This window comes from Oncorhynchus nerka, linkage group LG11 (assembly GCF_034236695.1).
Source record: "Oncorhynchus nerka isolate Pitt River linkage group LG11, Oner_Uvic_2.0, whole genome shotgun sequence".
In the NCBI taxonomy this organism is placed as follows: Eukaryota; Metazoa; Chordata; class Actinopteri; order Salmoniformes; family Salmonidae; genus Oncorhynchus; species Oncorhynchus nerka.
This window is the reverse complement of record NC_088406.1, coordinates 68,141,450-68,166,365: the sequence shown is the minus strand read 5'-3', so window position 1 is coordinate 68,166,365 and position 24,916 is coordinate 68,141,450. Positions and strand designations below refer to the sequence as shown.

Below are 24,916 nucleotides of genomic sequence, written 5' to 3'. Positions count from 1 at the left end.
TCCCATGAGAGAATTTGTTACGAACCCAGTACCGTGTTTCAGGTGTCAAGTTTATGGTCATGTTGCAGCAGTATGTAGTAAGGAGATTCCGAGGTGTGAGAAGTGTGCAGGAGGGGATGGGACAAAAGAGTGTGTAGTTTAATTGGAAAAAGTAGTGTGTCAATTGTGGGGGTGGCCATGTTGCTGGGGATCATAAATGTCCTGTGCGAGTGAGACAAGTTGAGGTTGCCAGGGTGACAGCAGTGCAGAAAGTGTCATGCTGAGGCAGTGAGGAAAGTAGAGGATGGAGGGCTAAGAGTGAGGGAGCCTGAGAGGATCCCTGTGAGTAGTAGGCCAGTAGAGTGACCCAAACAGTTTGTGCTTTAGTAAGGTTGGCTTCTTGGTGTTTATTGCTATGGTCATTAATTGTACCGCACAGATGGAAATTAAATCCCAGAAGATTGAATTGGTAGTAGCAGCAGCAGAGATATTTTGGGGTATCAGAGATTTTAGTGCATAAAAACTACAGTGGGTTTTGAGAGATGGATTTCCAGCCTCCCAGGCCGATGGCCTAGTGTAGGATTTATTGGGCCCAAAGTAGTGGGAAGGTGTGTTGGGGATAGTGGTATATATACAGAACCAGTCAAAAGTTTGGACACACCTACTAATTTAAGGGTTTTCTTTATTTTTACTATTTTCTACATTGTAGAATAATAGTGAAGACATCAAAACTATGAAATAACACACAGAATCATGTAGTAATCAAAAAAGTGTTGAACAAATCTAAATATATTTTATATTTGAGATTCTTCAAAGTAGCCACCCTTTGCCTCGATGACAGCTTTGCACACTCTTGGCATTCTCTCAACCAGCTTCATGAGGAATGCTTTTCCAACAGTCTTGAAGGAGTTCCCATATATGCTGAGCACTGCTTTTCCTTCACTCTGAGGTCCAACTCATCCCAAACTATCTCAATTGAGTTGAGGTTGGGTGATTGTGGAGGCCAGGTCATCTGATGCAGCACTCCATCACTATCATTCTTGGTCAAATAGCCCTTACACAGCCTGGAGGTGTGTTGGGTCATTGTCCTGTTAAAAAAACAAAAGATAGTCCCACTAAGTTTAAACCAGATGGGATGGCGTATCCTGCAGAATTCTGTGGTAGCCACGCTGGTTAAGTGTGCCTTGAATTCTAAATAGATCACAGACAGTGTCAACAGTAAAGAACCATCACACCTCCTCCTCCTCCATGCTTCACGGTGGGAACCACATGAGGAGGTCCGTTCACCTACTCTGCGTTTCACAAAGATTTCACCACCCATGCTGTTGGTGGAGGTAACGCACCATCCTCTCTGGCACCATTCGACATCCTGTCTCATCTCGTATGTCTTGCATCATCTGTGGCATGATAATCTATCTGCTGGAGTCAGACCCTATTGCAAAAAAAGGGAGAAGGGGAAAATTGAACCACCATCTAATCCTGCACATATATGCTATTCCCAAAAACCCACCACCCCATCCCTCGATCCTACACCAGGCCGTTCCTGTAGATATTTTGCACTAAAATCTCTCACATCCAAATATTTATCTGCTGCTGCAACGACTACATCTACAGTGTCTTCAGGAAGTATTCATACCGCTTTACTTTTCCCACATTTTGTTGTGTTAGAGTGAGATTAACATGGATTTAATTGTGTTGTTTTTGGTCTAAATCACACACAAAAAAGAGAAATGAATGAAAAATGTAACAATAATCTATATCTTGATTAGATAAGTTGTCACCCCCCTGAGTTAAAAACACATTTGTCAGTGATTAAAGATGTGAGTCACACCTGAACTGTACAATATTGGCCCATGATTCTTTTTAAAATTCTTCAATCTCTGTCAAATTGGTTGTTGATCATTGTTAGACAGCCATTTAAGTCTTCCCATAGATTCTCAAGACGATTTAAGTCAAAACTGTAACTAAGCCACTCAGGAACATTCAATGTTGTCTTGGTAAGCAACTCCAGTGTAGATTTGGCCTTGTGTTTGAAGTAATTGTCCTGCTGAAAGGTGAATTTGTCTCCCAGTGTATGTTGGAAAGCAGACTGAACTGGGTGTTCCTCTAGGATTTTGCCTGTGCTTAGCTGAATTCTGTTTCTGTTTAACCTATAAAAAAACTCCCTAGTCCTTGCTGATGACAAGAATACCCATAACATGATGCAGCCACCACCATGCTTGAACAGTGATGTGTAATGTTGGATTTTCCCCAAACATAACACTTTGTATTCAGGACATGAAGTTAATTTCTTTGCCACATTGTTTGCCTTGCTGCAAACAGGATGCATATTTTGGAACATTTTTATTCTGTTCAGGTTTCCTTCTTTTCAATGAGTCACTTAGGTTAGTATTGTGGAGTAATTTGCAATGTTGTTGATCCATCCTCAGTTCTCTCATATCACAACCATTAAACTCTGTAACTGTTTTAAAATCACCATTGGCCTCATGGTGAAATCCCTGAGCAGTTTCCTTCCTCTCTGACATCTGTATCTTTGTAGTGACTGGGATTTATACACCATCCAAAGCCTAATTCATAACTTCACCATGCTTAAACGGATGTTGAGTCATTTTGTATTTATTTGTACACATCTACCAATCGTTGCCGTTCTTTGCGAGGTATTGAAAAACCTCCCTGGTCTTTGTGGTTCAATCTGTGCTGAAATGCACTACTCGATTGAGAAATCTTACAGATAATTGTATGTTTGGAGTACAGAGATGGGGTAGTCATTGAAAAAATCATGTTAACCATTATTATTGAACACGGAATGAATCCATGCAACTTATGTGATCTGTTAAACACAGTTTTATTCCTGAACTTATTTAGGCTTGCCATAACTAAGGGTTTGAATATTTCTTGACTCAATCACTTTTTATAGCTACTGTTTACAGGCGTCCTGGGCCGTATACATCATTCCTCACTGAGTTCCCTGAATTCCTATTGGGCCTTGTAGTCATGGCAGATAATATTCACATTTTTGGTGACTTTAATATTCACATGGAATAGTCCACAGACCCACTCCAAAAGGCTTTCGGAGCCATCATCGACTCAGTTGGGTTTGTCCAACATGTCTCCGAACCTACTCACGGCCACAGTCACTCTGGACTTAGTTTTGTCCCGTGGATCTTAATGTATTGTGGATCTTAATGTTTTTCATCATAATCCCGGACCATTTTATTACATTTGCAATTGCAACAAATAATCTGCTCAGACCCTAACCAAGGACCATCAAAAGTCGTACTTTAACTTCTCGGACAACCCAAAGATTCCTAGATGCCCTTCCAGACCCCCTCCGCCTACCCAAGGACGTCAGAGTACAAAAATCGGTTAACCACCTAACCGAGGAACTAAATTTAACCTTGCGTAATTACTATAGATGCAGTCACACCCCTAAAAACAAAAAACATTTGTCGAAAGAAACTAGCTCCCTGGTATACAGAAAATACCCGAGCCCTGAAGCAAGCTTCCAGAAAATTGGAACAGATATGGCTCTACACCAAACTGAAAGTCTTCTGACTAGTGTAACAGGGTTATTATTGGATGGCTTTCACTTCAGTAGTGATAAATTCATTAACTTCTTTGACGAAAAAATCATGATCATTAGAAATCAAATTACGGACTCATCTTTAAATCTGCGTATTTCTCCAAAACTCAGTTGTCCTAAGTCTGCACAACACTGCCAGAACCTAGGATCAAGGGAGACACTCAAGTTGTTTAATACTATATCTCTTGACACATTGATGAAAATAGTCATGGCCTCTAAACCTTCAAGATGCATACTGGACCATATTCCAACTAAACTACTGAAAGAGCTGCTTCCTGTGCTTGGCCCATAACATAAAACATAATAAACGGCTCCCAACCCACCGGATGTGTACCAAACTCACTAAAGGTGGCAGTAATCTGGCCTCTCTTGAAAAAGCCAAACTTTGAAATATAAACTATCGGCCTATATTGAATCTCCCATTCCTCTCAAAGAAATTCAAAAAAGCTGTTGCGCAGCAACTCATTGCCTTTCTGAAGACAAACAATACGAAACACTTCAGTCTGGTTTGAGACCCCATCATAACACTGAGACTGCACTCGTGAAGTTGGTAAATTACCTTTTAATGGCGTCAGACCAAGGCTCTGCATCTGTCCTCGTGCTCCTAGACCTTAGTGCTGATTTTGATACCATCGATCACCACATTCTTTTGAAGAGATTGGAAACTCAAATTGGTCTAGACGGACAAGTTCTGGCCTGGTTTAGATCTTATCTGTCGGAAAGATATTCAAATCAAATGTATTTATATAGCCCTTCGTACATCAGCTGATATCTCAAAGTGCTGTACAGAAACCCAGCCTAAAACCCCAAACAGCAAGCAATGCAGGTGTAGAAGCACGGTGGCTAGGAAAAACTCCCTAGAAAGGCCAAAACCTAGGAAGAAACTTAGAGAGGAACCAGGCTATGTGGGGTGGCCAGTCCTCTTCTGGCTGTGCCAGGTGGAGATTATAACAGAACATGGCCAAGATATTCAAATGTTCATAAATGACCAGGATGGTTGAATAATAATAAGGCAGAACAGTTGAAACTGGAGCAGCAGCACAGTCAGGTGGAAGTTGAAACTGGAGCAGCAGCATGGCCAGGTGGACTGGGGACAGCAAGGAGTCATCATGTCAGGTAGTCCTGGGGCATGGTCCTAGGGCTCAGGTCCTCCGAGAGAGAGAAAGAAAGAGAGAAGGAGAGAATTAGAGAACGCACACTTAGATTCACACAGGACACCGAATAGGACAGGAGAAGTACTCCAGATATAACAAACTGACCCCAGCCCCCCGACACATAAACTACTGCAGCATAAATACTGGAGGCTGAGACAGGAGGGGTCAGGAGACACTGTGGCCCCATCCGAGGACACCCCCGGACAGGGCCAAACAGGAAGGATATAACCCCACCCACTTTGCCAAAGCACAGCCCCCACACCACTAGAGGGATATCTTCAACCACCAACTTACCATCCTGAGACAAGGCTGAGTATAGCCCACAAAGATCTCCGCCACGGCACAACCCGGGGGGGGGGGGGGGGGGGGGGTCGCCAACCCAGACAGGATGGCCACAGCAGTGAATCAACCCACTCAGGTGACGCACCCCCTCCAGGGACGGCATGAGAGAGCCCCAGTAAGCCAGTGACTCAGCCCCTGTAATAGGGTTAGAGGCAGAGAATCCCAGTGGAAAGAGGGGAACCGGCCAGGCAGAGACAGCAAGGGCGGTTCGTTGCTCCAGAGCCTTTCCGTTCACCTTCCCACTCCTGGGCCAGACTACACTCAATCATATGACCCACTGAAGAGATGAGTCTTCAGTAAAGACTTAAAGGTTGAGACCGAGTTTGCGTCTCTGACATGGGTAGGCAGACCGTTCCATAAAAATGGAGCTCTATAGGAGAAAGCCCTGCCTCCAGCTGTTTGCTTAGAAATTCTAGGGACAATTAGGAGGCCTGCGTCTTGTGACCGTAGCGTATGTGTAGGTATGTACGGCAGGACCAAATTGGAAAGATAGGTAGGAGCAAGCCCATGTAATGCTTTGTAGATTAGCAGTAAAACCTTGAAATCAGCTCTTGCCTTATCAGGAAGCCAGTGTAGAGAGGCTAGCACTGGAGTAATATGATCACATTTTTTGGTTCTAGTCAGGATTCTAGCAGCCGTATTTAGCACTAACCGAAGTTTATTTAGTGCTTTATCCGGGTAGCCGGAAAATAGAGCATTGCAGTAGTCTAACCTAGAAGTGACAAAAGCATGGATTAATTTTTCTGCATCATTTTTGGACAAAGTTTCTGATTTTTGCAATGTAATATTAGTTTGTCTCTGTGAATGGTTTGTCCTCTGAGAAATCAAATGTACATTTTGGTCTTCCTCAAGGTTCTGTTTTAGGATCCCTATTGTTTTCACTATATATTTTACCTCTTGGTGATGTCATTCGGAAACATAATGCTAACTCACAGCTATGCGGACACTACAAAGCTGTACATTTCGATGAAAAATGGTGAAGCCCCAAAATTGCCCTCCCTGGAAACCTGTGTTTCAGAAGTTGATGGCGGCAAATGTTTTACTTTTAAACTTGGACAAAACAGAGATGATAGTTCTAGGTCCCAAGAAACAAAGAGATCTTCTGTTGGATCTGACAATGAATCTTGATGGTTGTACAGTCATCTCAAATAAAACTGTGAAGGACCTCAGCTTTACTTTGGACCCTGATCTCTCTTTTGACGAACATATCAAGACTGTTTCAAGGACAGCTTTTTTCCATCTACGTAACATTGCAAAAATCCGAAACTTTCTGTCCAAAAATGATGCAGAAAAATGTAGCCATGCTTTTGTCACTTCTAGATTAGACTACTGTAATGCTCTACTTTCCAGCTACCCAGATAAAGCACTAAATAAACTTCAGTTAGTGCTAAACATGGCTGCTAAAAACCCAAAATTTGATCATATTACTCCAGTGCTAGCCTCTCTACACTGGCTTCCTGATAAGGCAAGAGCTGATTTCAAGGTTTTACTGCTAATCTACAAAGCATTACATGGGCTTGCTCCTACCTATCTTTCCAATTTGGTCCTGCCGTACATACCTACACATACGCTACGGTCACAAGACGCAGGCCTCCTTATTGTCCCTAGAATTTCTAAGCAAACAGCTGGAGGCACGGCATTCTCCTATAGAGCTCCATTTTTATGGAATGGTCTGCCTGTCCATGTGAGAGACGCAGACTCTGCCTCGACCTTTAAGTCTTTATTTAAGACTCATCTCTTCATTAGGTCCTATGATTGAGTGTAGTCACTTGAGTCTGCTGATTCACTGATGTGATCTTCCTGTCCGGGTTGACGCCCCCCACGGGTTCATACCATGGGGGAGATCTTCGTGGGCTATAATCGGCCTTGTCTCAGGGAAGTAAGTTGGTTGTTTGAAGATATCCCTCTAGTGGTGTGGAGGCTGTGCTTTGGTAAAGTGGGTGGGGATATATTCTACCTGGTTGGCCCTGTCCGGGGGGTATCGTTGAACGGGGCCACAGTGTCTCTCTCCCGACCCCTCCTGTCTCAGCCTACAGTATTTATGCTGGAGTTTATGTGTTGGGGGGCTTGGGTCAGTCTGTTATATCTGGAGTATTTCTCCTGTCTTATCTAGTGTCCTGTGTGAATTTATAAATGCTCCCGCTAATTCTCTCTCTCAACACTACCTGGCATGATGACTCCTTGTTTACCCCAGTCCACCTGGTCGTGCTGCTGCTCCAGTTTCAACTGTTCTGCCTGGGGCTATGGAACCCTGATCTGTTCACCAGACGTGCTACCTTGTCCCGTACCTGCTGTTTTCAACTCTCTCTCTACCGTACCTGCTGTCTAGCTTTGAATGATCGGCTATGAACAGCCAACTGACATTTACTCCTGAGGTGCTGACCTGTTGCACCCTCTACAACCACTGTGATTAATTATTATTTGACCCAGCTAGTCATCTGTCAACGTTTGAACATCTTCACCATGTACTGTTATAATTTTTCCTTGCCATCATGCTTCTACATCTGCATTGCTCACTGTTTGGGGTTTTAGGCTGGGTTTCTGTATAAGCACTTTGTGACATCGGCTGATGTAAAAAGGGCTTTATAAATACATTTGATTGATTGATTACATTTGCACTGATGTCAGAATGATTAGAGAGACAATAGAGTGCTGAGTACCAGGCAGGTAGCAAGTTTGGTAGGCTACTAAACAGCAGCCGCATCATAAGGGCTTTATAAATACAATTTGATTGATTGACACACAGCAATTGTATTAGTTGATTTTTTCTTATGATCCCTGGAGACGAATGTGAACAAGCCTTATGGAAGCAAACTGAAAATCATAACACCATGTATTGCAGGACCCTAGTGTAGAATTTCACGATGCGCTGGATTTCTCCCTTACCTTGCTCCCCCATCTTCAGTCCACTCAGCAGATCAATGCTCTCTCGTCCATCTTCTATTGACTCCTCTTTGACTAGCAGAAGATCAGGCTTCCCATCCTCCATGTCTCCATGTCTGACTGTAAAAGATACAGAGGGAGAGGATGTTGGACTTAGAAATCTGATATCAGCATCTTCTGGGCAATGTTAGTTGATATGACACTATACAAATGTGTTTATTTCCCGTGTGGCTCAATTCGTAGAGCATGGTGCTTGCAACTCCAGGGTTGGGGGACCAGTATGGGGAAAAAAATGTATGAAAATGTATGTACGTAAGTCCTCTGGATAAGAGTGTCTGCTAATTTACTAAAATCTAAATGTAAAAATGTAATTTGATACTATGCAAACATGTTAGTTGATTTGATTACTTGCCACTCTTTAATGGTTTGATCATTCAAAGACATGGTCTAACACGTAAGACGCAATTAATCAAGACCTGGGCCCATATCCACAAAGAGTCTCAGAGTAGGAGTGCTGATCTAGGATCAGGTCCCCACCTGTCTATATAGAGGTATTCATTATGATCTAAAAGGTACAACTCTAGGCACTGTGGATAAGGGCCCTGAACAAATACCATTCAGACAGTAGTTTACATTGGGCTCACCTCAGTGAGACTATGTGGTCCTGTGCTGCTCAGCTGGTTCCTCTGTGGGTTCAGGAGGAGGTGTAGTCTGGTTGTCCTCCATGACCATGGTCCCCTCAGGCTTCCCCAGACCCTCCTCCTCCTCCTTCACCAGCAGCACCTCTGGACCCTCCTCCTCCTGGAAGAGACAGATTATACAGACATACACTCCCTCAGGTACGTACACATCAGAGGCGGCTGGTGGCACCTGAATTGAGGAGGCCTATAGTAATGGCTGCAATGGAGTAAATGGAATGGAATCAAACACATGGGTGTGGTTGATACCATTCCATTGACTCCATTCCAGCCATTATGAGCCGTCCTCTCACCAGCCTCCTGTGTTACACACACGCACACACAGATAAAACACTTTCAACATTTACCCATCCCCACTATGTTTCAGTCCTATAGAGTAGTTACAGAATGACTTCATTGTTGTTAAAAGACAAACATGACTAAACTATTATGACATGTACAGTAGAGGTTTGTTAGCATGTGGGTATGTGTAGGTATATTTAGAATAGGGTGAGATCAGAAGTGATGTATACTAAAGAGAGTCAATGGAAATTCCCATGTGTTTATTAAACATAAAGAAGTATTAAATACACTATGTAAACCACACATACACGCATCAACAAAAAATCTGCATGAACTCAAACTGAAATTATATTCTCATTGAAAATTGTATTGGAAAAAAAGAGTAGTCAAATGGAAGTAATGAAATAGGCATTTGTGAACATCATATATCCTACACAGTACAAACACAATATGTAACAGACTTTTTAGGCTTATACATATCACACAATGTCTGGATGTAATATTCTACCCAGGAATATTCTACACTGAGATCTGTTACTCTTGTTATTCAAAATTGTTTTTCATGCAGGGTTTGATGTAAATGTCAGAAGCTATCGAGTAGAATGGATACTATCTATGTTATCGAGTGAATGCCTTTTATGCTAGTGTATCCTGAGGTAGCACTTCTCTGAGAACCTCTTTCCACAGTGTGTACAGCCTCTCTCCTGTGTGGACCTTCAGGTGCCTCTTCAGGTTGGACGAGTGTGAGAAACTGGCCCGGCACAGGTGGCAGACGAAGGGTTTCTCCCCTGTGTGGACCCTCTGGTGCCTCATCAGGTTACCAGCCTGGGCAAAGCGCATGTGACACTGGGTACAGCTGAAGAGTTTCTCCCCTGTGTGAAACCTCTGGTGGATCTCCACCTTCTGGGGGCAGCTGAAGCCTTTGTTAAAGAACACACAGAGGAACCGTTTCTCTTTATTACCGCCTGATATTGCCCCCCCTTAGCATGGGCTCTAGCCCTGTTGTTTGAGTTCAATACCTGATCGAAAAGGACGCGGCTGTGTAAATCGGAAGTGCACACATTTGGATTTGTCTCCAAGCTTTCCCTATAATCTAAGTGTCCGTTTCTTAGGTGACTATCTGCATTCCATGTGGGTAGAACGTCGCCCTCCACTTTCACAGTCACTTTATCTACAACGAGACCCTCCCCTTTATTATCCAGGCACCCTTCAGAGTATATACTACTACTGTACTGGTTCCAGTCCCCTTTAGACAGATCAGTCTGTGTCTCTTAACCCAAGGGCATGTTGCTAGAGTCCATCTCTGTAGTGTAAGAACAAGACAGATCATCACCACCTGTGTGTAACGTATCACCATCTCCAAGGGAATTAAGTCCCCTGGCTCTGGTGAAATACCGGTTAATACTCTGAGGACAGCCCAGTGTCTCCAGTCCCAGTCTCTCTGGTTCTGATGCTGTGTGGAAGAGCCTTTGTGTTACAGTTAAAGTCTTTGTGTCTGTCTCTGACTTGAGGACGGCGTTCTGCGTTCCACTGACCTCCGTGATGCTGTGTCAGGTCCTGGGCTGGGCGGTGAGGTCCTCCGTGGCTACAGGGGGCGCTCTAGATGCTGCTCCAGTCTGGATGTCTCTGCTGTGTCGTGGGTCCTCCTCTCCTTCAGTCCTCTCCTGCTTGACCAGAGACGATCCTCCAGGACCTGCCGCCTCTGTATCTGCAGACTGACACAAGAAGAGAGGTGGTACATGAGTTGAATTGGATAACAACGTCGTAGGGAAGTCTCACAAGCACCCATATCCTCCTGAGACTCAGCAATTCATTTTTGCCCTCTCTGTTTGGACATTAGTTTTTGATCTAAGGCCATACATGCCACTGTGTCAGGTCCTGTTGTACATTTGAGAAGACATTCTGGGCATTTAAATGATATCACGTGTGGGGGTGTCATATTCATACTTCTGTCTTTTTGCTTCTTCAAAATGGCTATCATCACAACTAGCACATTTTATGGTAAGTGTGTGCAATTATAATCAAATAGTTTCTAATAGCTGTTTATAATCTCAAGAATAGTTTGGTGAGTATTAATATGTTCTTTCCAGATTAAACAAGAGCTTGTTAATAAAGGTCCTCTGTTCATATTTACTATCAACTGAGTTCTAATGGCTACTACAGTGCACATATAGATTTTTAAAAATCTATACAAATATTTGTTCACATTTGTTTCTTTGTAACCTTTTTTTGTTGACTCTCAGGTGGCTATGGCAGATAAATGAGGATGTACATGTAAGCAAGTGAATAGCTGAGGGAAGCCTTTCTGAAATAAACTGGTTACATTTAACTGTAATTAACTGTAATTAACAAGTAACTGTCATTTTTTTATGCAACACAATTACACAAACCTCTATCATGATAACGTGCTGGGTTGAGGTTCCACCCCCCTCATCAACAGTGATTGGTTGGTCATCTTTCCATGTATTGTGACCCGCTGGCTTCACAGAGATCCTGTGGCCTCCAGTGAGATGTCTTTCACCTAAGAGAGTCATTTGGGGAAAAGAGGTGGTTAGGTTAGGTACTGTAAATGCTCAGCTGTATATTTATTTACACTGTCTAGAATTGGCGAGATGTAAGGTAATACTTGTCAATTTCTTGATATACTGTTTATTGATGCATACTGTTTTCATTGACTAAATAATAGGAAAATCATTAAATCAAGAATCTAGTTAGAATATGATGTATATGAAGTAATCAGGGGAATCAAGGGAATTATTACTTTTTTTAATCAAAAAGCTGACCAAAACCCAATTCTGGGTAACACATCTGAACACGTGTCCAGAGGGGCGAACCGGGCGACAGGCACTGAGCTAAATATGAAAGGCGACGCAGCCTCCGCCTCTTTCAACATGTACCTCTTGACATTCCTCCATGTCCGTCGACGATCGTGTCACAACTAGGACGACTGGCGAGGACGCGCTCCCGTGCCACCTTCAGTTCCAATAGCTGTAGTTTCCTCCGCAATGCCCTGTTTTCTTTCTGGCTTTGAGAAATGTCCAAACGAAACACTTCAACACTACAGATCTCTGCCACGGCTGCATTCGCTGGCACCTCCATGATGGAGGCTATTTGAGTGTGAAAAACCATACAGTTATCCATGATTGTTAGCAGCTAGCTACCTAGCCTTACCTAAAGAACACCGATCAACCAAGTCCAGTCTCCAACGCGTCATATTTTGAGTTCCAAAATGGTGTTAGGATGAGCCTGCCAGAAGGGTACCACATGAGGGAGGATGTCGTCTTCATTGTCACGCACAGCGTTGAGATTGCCTGCAATGACAACAAGCTTAGTCCGATGATGCTGTGACATACCGCCCCAGACCATGACAGACCCTCCACCTCGATCCCGCTCCAGAGTACAGGCCGAAGTAACGCTCATTCCTTTGATGATAAACGCGAATCCGACCATCACCCCTGGTGAGACAAAACCGTGACTCGTCAGTGAAGAGCACTTTTTGCCAGTCCTGTCTGGTCCAGCGACGGTGGGTTTGTGCCCATAGACGTTGTTGCCGGTGATGTCTGGTGAGGACCTACCTTTCAACAGGCCTACAAGCTCTCTGCCGAGCCTCTCTCAGCCTATTGCGGACAGTCTGAGCACTGATGGAGGGATTGTGCATTCCTTGTGTAACTCGGGCAGCTGTTGTTGCCATAATGTACCTGTCCAGCAAGTGTGATGTTCGGATGTACCGATCCTGTGCAGGTGTTGTTACACGTGGTCTGCCATTGCGAGGACGATCAACTGTCCGTCCTGTCTCCCTGTAGCGCTGTCTTGGTTGTCTCGCAGTACGGACAATGTAATTTATTGCCCTGGCCACATCTGCAGTCCTCATGCCTCCTTGCAGCATGCCATAGGCACGTTCATGCAGATGAGCAGGGACCCTGGGCATCTTTCTTCTGTTTTTCAGTGTCAGTAGAAAGGCCTCTTTAGTGTCCTCAGTTTTCATAACTGACCTTAATTGCCTACCGTCTGCAAGCTGTTAGTGTCTTAACGACCGTTCAACATGTGCATGTTCATTCATTAATGGTTCATTGAACAAGCATGGGAAACAGTGTTTAAACCCTTCACAATGAAGATCTGTGAAGTTAATTCGTAAAAATCTAAATATCTTTGGAAGACAGGGTTCTGAAAAATAAACTTTTTTTTTTTGCTGAGTTTATGTACACTGAACAAAAATAAATGCAACATGTAAAGTGTTGGTCCCATCTCTCATGAGTTGAAATAAAAGATTCCAGAGATTTTCCATACACACAAAAAGCTTATTTCTCTCATTCTGTGCATACATTCGTTTACATCCCTGTTAGTGAGCATTTCTCCTTAGCCAAGATAATCAATCCACCTGACAAGTGTGGCATATCAAGAAACTGATTAAACAGTATGGTCATTACACAGGTGCACCTTGTGCTGGGGGCCAATAAAAGGACACTTTAAAATGTGCAGTTTTGTCACACAACACTTGCACAGATGTCTCAAGTTGAGGGAGCGTGCAATTGGCATGCAGACTGCAGCAATATCCACCAGAGCTGTTGCCAGGCAATTGAATGTTCGTTTCGTTTTAGAGGATTTGGCAGTAAGTCCAACAGGCCTCACAACCGCAGACCACGTGTAGCCATGCCAGCCCAGGACCTGGGCATCCGGCTTCTTCGCCTGCAGGATAGTCTAAGGGGGTGCTGAGGAGTATTTTCTGTATGTAATAAAGCCCTTTTGTGTGGATAAACTCATTCTGACTGGCTAGGCCTATGCCCTCCAAGGTCCACCCATGGCTGCACCCCTGCCCAGTCATGTGAATCCATAGATTAGGGCCTAATTCATTTATTTCAATTGACTGATTTCTATAACTCAGTAAAATCTTTTAAATTGTTGCATGTTGCGTTTTATATTTTTGTTCAGTGTATAAATGACTGTGTACAAAACATTATGAACACTTGTTCTTTCCATGACAGACTAACTACGTGAAAGAAATATGATCTCTTATTGTCGTCACATCAATCAGCGTAGATGAAGGGGAGGAGACTGGTTAAAGGAGGATTTTTAACCTTGAGACAGTTGAGTCATGGATCGTGTATGTGTGCCATTCAGAGGGTGAATGGGCAAGTCAAAATATTTAAGTGCTTTTGAACGGGGTATCGTATTAGGTGCCGGGCGCAACAGTTTGTGTCAAGAACCGCAATGCTACTGGGTTTTTCACACTCAACAGTTTCCCATATGTATCAAGAATGGTCCAACAGCCAAAGAACATAGACAATTTGACACGACTGTGGGAAGCATTGGAGTCAACATGAACCAGCATCCCGGTGGAATGCTTTCGACACTTTGTAGAGTCCATGCCCCTACGTATTGAGGCTGTTCTGAGGGCAAAATGGGGGGTACAAATAAATATTTGGAAGGTATCCTTAATGTTTTGTACACTCAGTGTATATCACAATGTCTGGATGCAATATTCTACCGAGGAATATTCAACACTGAAATCTGTCATTCCAAATGCATCTGTGGATCTTTTCTGCTGACAACAATGAAAATTATTATTTCTCTTTAATACTGGGTTTAATCTAAACCTCAGAAGGTATTGAGTGATACGGTTCCTTTCTATGTCATAGAGTGGAATGGTCTTTCTGCTGGTGTATCCTGAGGTTGCTCCTCTCTGAGAACCTCTTCCTGCATTGCGTACAGGCGAATGGCCTCTCTCCCGTATGAACCTTCAGGTGCCTATTCAGCTGGTGCTTGCGGGAGAACCTCTTCTCACACTGGGGGCAGCTATATGGTTTCTCCCCGGTGTGGACCCTCTGGTGCCTCTTCAGGTCACCAGTCTGAGCGAAGCACATGTGACACTGGGTACAGCTGAAGGGTTTTACCCCTGTGTGGACCCTCTGGTGGATCTGCACCTGTTTAGGGAAACTGAAGGCTTTCCCACAGAAAGGACATGGGAAGCGCTTCTCTTTGCCACCAGATCGACTGACAGCATTAATACTACTACTGTCATTTGTCAATGGGCTTGTGTACCCATTTAGTGTTGAGGCACTATTGCCTGAGGTATGGTTTAACATTAGGAGAGTGTGAGGAGGATGAAGGCCAGGAAGTGTCTGTGTTGTCGCAGGGTCCATGTTCCAGTTGATAGATCCTATAGAAGGCAGGCTAAAGGCTGCACCTGTTAGGGGGGTAACCTGAGGCGCCATCAGTCTCTCTGAATCACAACTATAGGAGCAGGACGGTGCATCGCTAGCTGAGTCTGTGTCTGTTCTCTCCAGCTGCATACGGACACCTCTCTGTCCCCGTGGACCAAATCTACACCTCCCCCTGGTCTCAGCCAGTCTGTTGTCATGGAGACTAAGTTCGTATGTTGTTTTGTGTTCCACTGTCTGTTTCTGGTTGTGGTTAACAGTGTTGTTCACCAGCCCAGAGTTGAGGACGCTGTCCCATCCACTGTCTTCCACTATGTTGCCTCTGGTCCTGGCCTGCTCAGTGATGTTGTCCCCTGGGCCCTTGGCTGCACCCGTCTGAGTTTGGGAATCCAAGATGGCCACCCAGTCTCCTCTGTCCTCTGTTGCCTCCAGCCAACCACCTGCAGGAAGAGGTTAAAAAAATTACTCTACAAACATGGCAGAGAACTCTACATATGGAGATTAAGTCAATTACCTGGTCAAGTTCATACATTATAATGTGTGTTTTTGTATGTAAACATAAGTTGTATTGATTTAATTTTATGAATGAAAAAAGAATGAATAAAAAAAGAATAGCCAGGCGCATCACTATTCACATTGAGGTATATTTATTAGCAGTGACTACTTTTTGACCATAGCCGTGATGGCATTCTATTCTCTGAGTAAATCATCTAACATTTGAGCCATATGGTAGAGATGTTTTTCTGCTGTAAATCATTATTGAATTGACATTTTATTAAACCATGAAAGAAAAAAATAATTGTATGGGTGAACATGTCATGCCAAATAGTGTCCCGCAGCATCACAATGGGATTCCATGAGTTCTAGCTTCCACTACTAGGGCTGTTGCTCGAACTTGCAACATTTTGACCGGCCTACAATAGCATGCTATTGTTTTTCTGATGTCATGTACTATTGAATGGACATGTTGTTATAAACCTTGAATGAAAACAATTGTGAACATCCAATATTATGTTCTAATATGTACAGTCACCTCATTATAAATATAAGCATAAAAGACTATAATACAAAATACTGAGCTATATTATATGCTCAAAAAAATGGGAAAATGATTTCATTTTATAATAACACAATCGGTCAAAACTTTTATAGGCGTCAAAGTTATTGGCACCCGTTTTCAATACTCCAGCCCCCTCCCCTTGCGAGGATAACGACACAGAGATTTTTTCTAAAATGATTTATGAGATTGGAGAACACATTGGGAATGATCATAGACCAATATTCCATACAGAATCTTTCCAGATCCTTGATATCCTTTGTGCTTATGGACTGCCCTCTTCAATTCAAACCACAGGTTTTCAATGGGGTTGAAGTCCGGAGACTGAAATGGCCATTGCAAAATGTTGATTAACCATTTTTTTGTGGATTTTCATGTGTGCTTGAGGTTATTGTCTTGCTGGAAGATCCACTTACAGATCCTGGCAGAGGCAACAAGGTTTTTGGCAAAAAAAGGTTTATGATGCCGTTGACCTTAACAGGGGCCCTATGACCAAAGGAAGCTAAATACTAGAGGTCGACCAATTTTATGATTTTTTTAAACATTTTTAAAAATTTGTAATAATGACAATTACAACAATACTGAATGAACACTTATTTTAACTTAATATAATACATCAATTTAACCTCAAGTAAATAATGAAACATGTTCAATTTGGTTTAAATAATGCAAAAACAAAGTGTTGGAGAAGAACGTAAAAGTGCAATATGTGCTATGTAAGAAAGCTAACGTTTAAGTTCCTTGCTCAGAACATGAGAACATATGAAAGCTGGTGGTTCCTTTTAACATGAGTCTTCAATATTCCTAGGTAAGAAGTTTTAGGTTGTAGTTATTATATGAATTATAGGACTATTTCCCTCTATACCATTTGTATTTCATTAACCTTTGACTATTGGATGTTCTTATAGGCACTTTAGTATTGCCAGTGTAACAGTATAGCTTCCGTCCCTCTCCTCGCTCCTCCCTGGGCTCGAACCAGGAACACAACGACAACAGCCACCATCAAAGCAGCGTTACCCATGCAGAGCAAGGGGAACAACTACTAGAAGGCTCAGAGCGAGTGACGTTTGAAACGCTATTACCGCGCGCTAACTAGCTAGCCATTTCACTTCGGTTACACCAGCCTCATCTCGGGAGTTGATAGGCTTGAAGTCATAAAAAGCGCAATGCTTGATGCACAACGAAGAGCTGCTGGCAAAACACACGAAAGTGCTGTTTGAAAGAATGTTTACGCACCTGCTTCTGCCTACCACCGCTCAGTCAGATACTTAGATACTTGTATGCTCAGTCAGATAATAGATCATATCTAGTAATATCATCAACCATGTGTAGTTAACTAGTGATTATGATTGATTGTTTTTTATAAGATAAGTTTAATGCTAGCTAGCAACTTACCTTGGCTTACTGCATTCGCGTAACAGGCATTCTCCTTGTGGAGTGCAACGAGAGAGAGGCAGGTCGTTATTGCGTTGGCCTAGTTAACTGTAAGGTTGCAAGATTGTATCCCCCGAGCTGACAAGGTGAAAATCTGTCGTTCTGCCCCTGAACAAGGCAGTTAACCCACCGTTGCTAGGTCGTCATTGAAAATAAGAATGTGTTCTTAACTGACTTGCCTAGTTAAATGAAGGTATAAAAAAAATAACATTTTATTATTATTATTAAATCTGCGCCCAAAAATACCGATTTCCGATTGTTATGAAAACTTGAAATCGGTCCTAATTAATTGGCCATTCCGATTAATCGGTCGACCTCTACTAAATACCCCCATAACATCAAAGATCCACCATCATATGCTTCTGTTTTTCGACACCAAACCCACCGCTGGTGTGCGTGGCCAAAGAGCTCTATTTTCATGTCATCTGACCACAGCACTTTCTGGAGTTTGCTAAATGGGATTGGTACTTGGATTGAAACCGGTACTATGAGGAACTAGCGTCTCGTAGGAGTGACACCACCTGGCGAAAGACAATGTGCTATATGTATTTCTCCCCTACCTTGCCCACCCATCTTTAGTCCACTCAGCAGGTCAATGCTCTCTGGTCGGTCTTCTACTGCCTCCTCTTTGACTAGCAGCAGATCAGGCATCCCATCCTCCATGTCTACTGACTAAGAGATACAGTGAGGATGTTGGGTCAAGAAATATGATATGAGCACCCTGCTATGGAGAGGCTTTGTGGATACGAGACCTGACCTAATACCATTCAGACAGTTTACAGTGGGCTCACCTCAGGGAGACTGTGTGTGGTCCTGTGCTGCTCAGCTGGTTCCTCTGTGTGTTCAAGAGGTGTAGTCTGGTTGTCCTCCATGACCATAGTCTCCTCAGGGTTCCCCAGACCCTCCTCACTGCCCTCCTCCTTCACCAGCAGCACCTCTGGACCCTCCTCCTCCTGAAAGAGAAAGGTGATACAGACATACACTCCCTCAGGTACGTAAACACAGATAATAAACGCACTTTCAACATGGAGTGTTTACCCATCCCCACTACGTTGGAGTCCTATACTGTAGTTACAGAATGACTTCATTGCTGTTAAACCCATCATGGTGGATATAAATATGTTGTGGATAAATGAGTCAGCTATGATAGGTTAGTCAGGTTTGTCTGACTTATGTTGACGTGTACAGTAGGTGTTTGTTAGTGTGTGGGTATGTGTAGGTAGATGTAGTAAGTGTATATTGGTTATAACTGCTGTCAGTGAATGGAGAAAGATGTATACTAAAGAGTTTCAATGAAAGTCTTACAAAATGGGACTTTTCATTATGTTTATTAAACAAAGAAGTTTTAAATACACCATGAAAACCACAGGTTGAGTCAGCATGAACTTATTCAAATTAAGTAGTTGAATGGAATAATAAAACTGAACATCATATAGGCTACACTGTAAAAACACTATGTAACAGACTTTTTAGGCATATACATTAAGTGTACAAAACATTAGGAACAGCTTCCTAATATAGAGTTGCATCACCCCCATTTTGCCCTCAGAACAGCCTCAATCCGTCGGGGAATGGAGTCTAAAAGGTGACTAAAGCGTTCCACAGGGCACATATGACCATACCCCGTTCAAAGTCACTTAAATCTTTTGTCGTGCCCGTTCACCCTCTGAATGGCACACATGCACAATCCATGTCTCAATTGTCTCAAGGCTTAAAAATCCTTCTTTAACCAGTCTCCTCTTCATCTACACTGATTTGAAATTAATTTAACAAGTGATATTAATAAAGGATCGTAGCTTTCACCTGGTCAGTCTTATGGAAAGAGCAGGTGTTTAACATTGAAACGTGCTACTCTCGTTATTTAAAAGGTATCTGTGGATATTTTCTGCCAACAACAATGAAAATTATACTTTGTCTTTAATGCAGGGTTTGATCTAAACGTCAGAAGCTATCGAGTGGGATGGTTTTTCTGCTGGCGTATCCTGAGGTATCTCCTCTTGAGAACCTCTTCCAGCAGTGCGTACAGGCAAAGGGCCTCTCTCCCGTGTGGACCTTCAGGTGCATCTTCAGCTGGTGCTGGTGGGAGAACCTCTTCTCACACTGGGGGCCGGGTTCTCCCCTGTGTGGACCCTCTGGTGCCTTTTCAGGTTGAATGAGTGGGAGAAACTGACCCGGCAAAGGTGGCAGCTGAATGGTTTCTCCCCTGTGTGGACCCTCTGGTGCCTCTTCAGGTTTCCAGCCTCAGCGAAGCGCATATGACACTGGGTACAGCTGAAGGGTTTCTCCCCTGTGTGGACCCTCTGATGCATCTCCACCTTCTGGATGCAGCTGAAGCCTTTGTTACAGAACATGCAGAGGAACCGTTTCGCTTTACTATTGCCTGACGTTGCGGCCCCTCCCTGGGCCCTAGTCCTGTCGTTTGACTTCAATACCTGATCAAAAAGGACGCGGTCATGCGAATCACAAGGCCCCATCAACTTGGACACCGGGTCGCATTCCCTTAACATGTGTAAAGGGGAGTGGGTCGCGACATTTACATTTGTCTCTAAGCTTTCCCTGTAGTCTAAGAATTTACAAGTGTTGCCCTGTGAGTGTCGTTCTCCTAAGTGAATTTCGTCTGGATTCCATGTCAGAGGAGCGTCACCCTCCACTTTCACAGTCATCTCATCTAAGACCAGACCCTCTCCTTTCTTATCTAGGCGCCCTTCAGAGTATACACTGCTACTGTACTGATTCCAGTCTCCTCTCATTGGATTAGTCTGTTTATCTAGACCCACAGGCATGTCACCAGGTATCATCTCTGTAACATATGAACAGGATGGATCATTTCCAGTCTGTAATGCGTCACCTGAGTCCCGGTGGGACAGAACCGTCCTCGGGCTCAGGTTACCGTGAAGTAGATACTCTGAGCGGGGGGAGGGAGGACAGCCCAGTTGCTCCAGCACCGCTAAAGTCTTTGTATCTGTCTCTGACTTGAGGACGGTGTTCGGCGTTCCACTGACCTCCGTGACGCTGCGTCGGCTCCTGGGCTGCACTGGGGAGGTGGTGAGGTCCTCCGTGGCTACAGGGGGTGCCACTCCAGTCTGGTTGTCTCTGCTGTCTTGTGGGTCCTCCTCTCCTTCAGACCTTTCCAGCTTGACCCCAGGACCTGCAGCATCTGCAGACTGACACAAGGAGAGGTTATTATGATAGTCCTGCCTACTTCCTGTTTCCAGTCCCATATGGTTTTTGAACGGGCTTCAAGCTTATATCATCAAATTCATGAAAACGCGGTCCTAAGATATATAAAATGATATTCGAAAACATTTGACGCTCAAGAAGTAAGACACATTGGCAAAAGTTAGTCTCATTTGAACTACAACTCCGCAGCCTTGTTAGCATTCTTGCGCAAGTTGAGGACTCACAGGACAATAAAACCCTGTTAGTAACAGTCGGTTTTATGTCTTTTATTTTAAATTACACTGGAACCTTTTAACTGAATGTTGCCAGCCAGTACCTTTTAAAAAGGCAAAGAAAGAAAGAAAGAAAAAAGGTTTTTAGACAGGCAAACTGTTGAAAGACAAAGACTTGTACAGCTGGTGGGAGTTGTAGTTCTAATTAAACAGTTCTAACTTTTCGGCTTTGTGCTTCTTGACCGTCAAATAAGATGAAAACCGGCATATGGTAACTAAATTCACTCGGAAACACATCGTCTTATATGACTGCGTTTTATGAATTTCATGATGCAAATTATTAACCTACAAAACGAGGAACAAGAAAGTACAACTTTCATGGTGAATTAGGCAACAATGGGCTTGTTTGAATGGTAAGAAACCCACTAGACGCAAGTCGAGGAGTGAAATCGGAAGGTGCATCTGCCACAGCCAAAAGTCAGGCACTGTAGTGGTTTTCCAACAACAAGGCCCAGATCAACATGGCAGTGTCCAAATAGCTGCTATTGTTTATAAAAGTTTGTCTGTATGAATGTCAAAATAAACTTTTATATAACCCCATATCACACACTCAAACTGGAAACATAACACGTGTACAATTCAAGACGTCTCACATCACTTTACATTATGTACCTTTGAAATGTCGCAAACTTAGTTCCTTTTTCAGCCACATATTTGGCCACATTTGCATGGGTCAAACAAAAACACCCTAATGATTGCTTGACAAATAGCGCCTCCCACAATGTATGTGACGGCTTCATGGCGACTTGAAGTAGAGAGGAAGAGGCGACGCTAAGGGGATAAGTGGGCATACAATCTCTTCTCCAGGTGGCGTTTCATTTTTTGCTCACTAAGTGTAGAGTTCTTATATGGAGTTCAATGCATGTCGAATTTGGTTAACAAAAATTGCCATGCCTTATTTGCTACATGTGGCTTATTTGATTGAATAGAATTGTTGTAATAGGTTTTGAGTGTACTGATATACACTGAACAAACGCAACATGGAAAGTGTTGGTCCCATGTTCCATGAGCTGAAATAAAATATCCCAGAAATGTTCCATACACACACAAAGCTTCTTTCTCTCAAATGTGGTGCACAAATGTGTTTACATCCCTGTTAGTGAGCATTTCTCCTTAGACAAAATAATCCATCCTCTTGACAGGTGTCATTGCACAGGTTCACCTTGTGCTGGGGACAATAAAAGGCCACTAAAATGTGCAGTTGTCACACAATGCCACAGATGACTCAAGGTTTGAGCGAGTATGCAATTGGCATGCTGACTGCAGGAATGTCCAACAGAGCTGTTGCCAGATAATTAAATGTTAATTTCTCTACCATAAACCACCTCCAACGTTGTTTTAGAGAATTTGACAGTACGTCTAACCAGCCTCACAACCGCAGACCATGTGTATGGCGTCGTGAGGTGAGCGGTTTGCTGTCAATGTTGTGAACAAAGTGCCCCATGGTGGGGTTATGGTATGGGCAGGCATAATCTACGGACAACGAACACTATTGCATTTAATTGATGTCAATTTGAATGCACAAAGATTTTGTCATGAGATCCTGAGGCCCATTTTTTTTATTAGAGGTATCTGTGACCAGATCTGTATTTCCAGTTGTGAAATCCATAGATAAGAAATTTCAGGGATCATTTATTTCAGCTCATGAAACATGGAACTAACAGTTTGTGTTGCATTTATATTTTTGTTCAGTGTATATATTATTGGCAACAGAATAAATAATGCTGTAATTGATAATTGTACACCCAATGTAGGCTACTGACCCTTAAGAATCATAGGGAAGTCTCACAAGCTCCCCTATGGCAGATAAATAAGGATGTCCATGTAAACAAGTGAATAGCTGAGGGGAGCCTTTCTGAAATAAACTGGCCACATTTGATTTACATAGTAAGTAATTTTTTTTATGCAACACTATTACACTAACTTCTATCACGATAACATGCTGGGTTGAGGTTCCACTCCCCTCATCAACAGTGATTGGTTGGTCATCTCTCCATCTATTTTGTCCTGTTGGCTTCACAACACTCCTGTGGCCTCCAGTGAGATGTCCTTCACCTGAGAGAATGAAGGAGGGAAAAGAGGTGCTGGTTAACTACTGTCAATGCTAATTGGTATATTGTACACTATTGACAAGATTTGGCAAGGATGTAAGGTAACTTCTCAATATACTATTTATCGATTGATGTATGATCCATGCATCATACCGTTTTCATTGAGTAAATAATAGAAAATGCAGTAAATCAAGTATCTGGCTAGAATGTCTTTGCACAAGATAAGTAATCAGAGGAATTACTGCACACTATTCAAAAACTGACCAAGACCCAATTCTGGGTAACACATATAAACACGTGTACAGAGAGGAAAGGGGAGACTGGCACTTAGCCATCTATGAACTGCGACGGGAAACGTACCTCTTGCTATGCTTCTGTATCGGTCAAGGATTTTGACACTGCTGGGACGACTGGGTAGTATGCGTTCCCGTGACACCTTCAGTTCAAGTAGCTGTAGTTTCCTCCGTAAGGTCCTGTTTTCTTTCTGGCTTTGAGAAATTTCCAAACGAAACTCTGCATAGTCGTCGTCTACGAGTTTACAAATCTCTGCCACGGCTGCATTCGCTAGCACCTCCATGATAGATGCTATTTGAGTGTGAAAAACCATACAGTTAGCCATTGTTAGCGAACGTTATCCGCTAGCTAGCGTTACCTAGCTAGATAACAACATACATAAAACCAAGTCCTCTATCCAACGCGAATTAAAGACTACATGGGCTAAGTATGTGATGCGGTGCGGTTAAATGTATAATATTTTGAGTTCCATGGTGGTAAATAACAACAATTAAAAAAACGTTAACGTGGAAATGTTCATTGTTCACATCCGTTTACACCGAAGAGAAACTGCGTCATAGCTCAAAGGGTGTGGCTAAATGAAAAGGGTACGCTCGCTGGTGGTGTGTGGTTCAGCTGTTTGTTCAGCCGCACCCTCAATTGCTAATAACTTATCTGCAACCGCCCAACTATATGTGATAAAGTGAAAATCGGAGGCCTGCACCCAACCCCAGCCCGCAAATATGAAAAGGTGGCGAAACGATTTTGACAGGGGCTGCATTTTTCTTTTTGCGAAACGATTTTGACAGGGGCTGCATTTTTCTTTTTGCCTAATTTAGATCTGTTTCTACTTATAATTTCCGACATTTTGGTAGGGTATTTGTTAGACAACGTATAATGATGTAAATGTAGCTTGTCTCCTGTCATATTACAATCATTTCGCAACACCCACAATAACAACTGCTAAAAATTTGTATTTGACCTAAACTTGATTTTGATATGTTGCCCTAGAAGACGAAATAAACCCTTGCTCAACAGAATGTCATAAATGATGGAATCATTTGAATGGGTGATTTTTTCACTGACATCTCTGCTTCTTTCGCTGAGCAAAGCCCAGTAAGAAAATGAAAAATCTAAAAGATTTTCTGTGCAAAATTTCCAAATGACACGCGGTTGTAAGGAAATGGAAATGTGTGAAAACGACCAACATGTCTCTGATAAGACTTCCGTTCGGCTTGGATGCATATTTTTGATGTGATTTACTTGGATCCACATTAGCCAACGCCAATGGCGACAGCTAGTCTTAATGGGGTCCGACACAGGGAAAAATACATTAGACAAGTCTTTTTTATTTTACCTTTATTTAACCAGGCAAGTCAGTTAAGAACAAATTCTTATTTTCAATGACGGCCTAGGAACAGTGGGTTAACTGCCTGTTCAGGGGCAGAACGACAGATTTGTACCTTGTCAGCTCGGGGATTTAAACTTGCAACCTTCCGGTTACTAGTCCAATGCTCTAACCACTAGGCTACCCTGCCGCTACCTTGGGGCCCTCTTAACAATTTACATA

General features: G+C 43.0%; 1 protein-coding gene across 5 annotated transcripts; it reads right to left on the bottom strand.

Moving 5' to 3' along the window:
* Positions 1-644: 644 nt before the first annotated feature.
* Positions 645-23,946, bottom strand: LOC115137564 (zinc finger and SCAN domain-containing protein 21-like). Of its 5 annotated transcripts, none has more exons than XM_065024885.1 (14): positions 23,434-23,946; positions 22,947-23,077; positions 20,573-20,734; positions 18,362-18,523; positions 18,131-18,242; positions 12,093-15,519; positions 11,819-11,946; positions 11,312-11,442; positions 10,457-10,636; positions 8,586-8,742; positions 7,945-8,061; positions 4,122-4,711; positions 1,271-1,411; positions 645-1,067 (listed from the first exon to the last, which is right to left on the bottom strand). In XM_065024885.1, the coding sequence occupies exons 1-6, from the start codon at positions 23,690-23,692 to the stop codon at positions 14,552-14,554; spliced, it is 1,794 nt and encodes a 597-aa protein (XP_064880957.1). In that variant the 5' UTR covers positions 23,693-23,946; the 3' UTR covers positions 645-1,067; positions 1,271-1,411; positions 4,122-4,711; positions 7,945-8,061; positions 8,586-8,742; positions 10,457-10,636; positions 11,312-11,442; positions 11,819-11,946; positions 12,093-14,551. The 5 variants fall into 5 exon arrangements, with proteins under 5 accessions (XP_064880957.1, XP_064880958.1, XP_064880955.1 ...); XM_065024886.1 differs by having other exon boundaries at positions 11,819-11,942; XM_065024883.1 differs by having other exon boundaries at positions 1,215-1,411; positions 11,819-15,519.
* Between the last annotated feature and the right edge of the window lie 970 nt (positions 23,947-24,916).

Coding starts and splice junctions, on each gene's coding strand:
- LOC115137564 (XM_065024883.1), bottom strand. CDS start 23,692: ATGGCTAACTGTATGGTTTTTCACACTCAAATAGCATCTATCATGGAG. Junction 18,524..20,572: donor GCCGACGCAGCGTCACGGAG/GTCAGTGGAACG, acceptor TTTCTCTTTCAG/GAGGAGGAGGGTCCAGAGGT. Junction 18,243..18,361: donor CCACACACAGTCTCCCTGAG/GTGAGCCCACTG, acceptor TGTATCTCTTAG/TCAGTAGACATGGAGGATGG.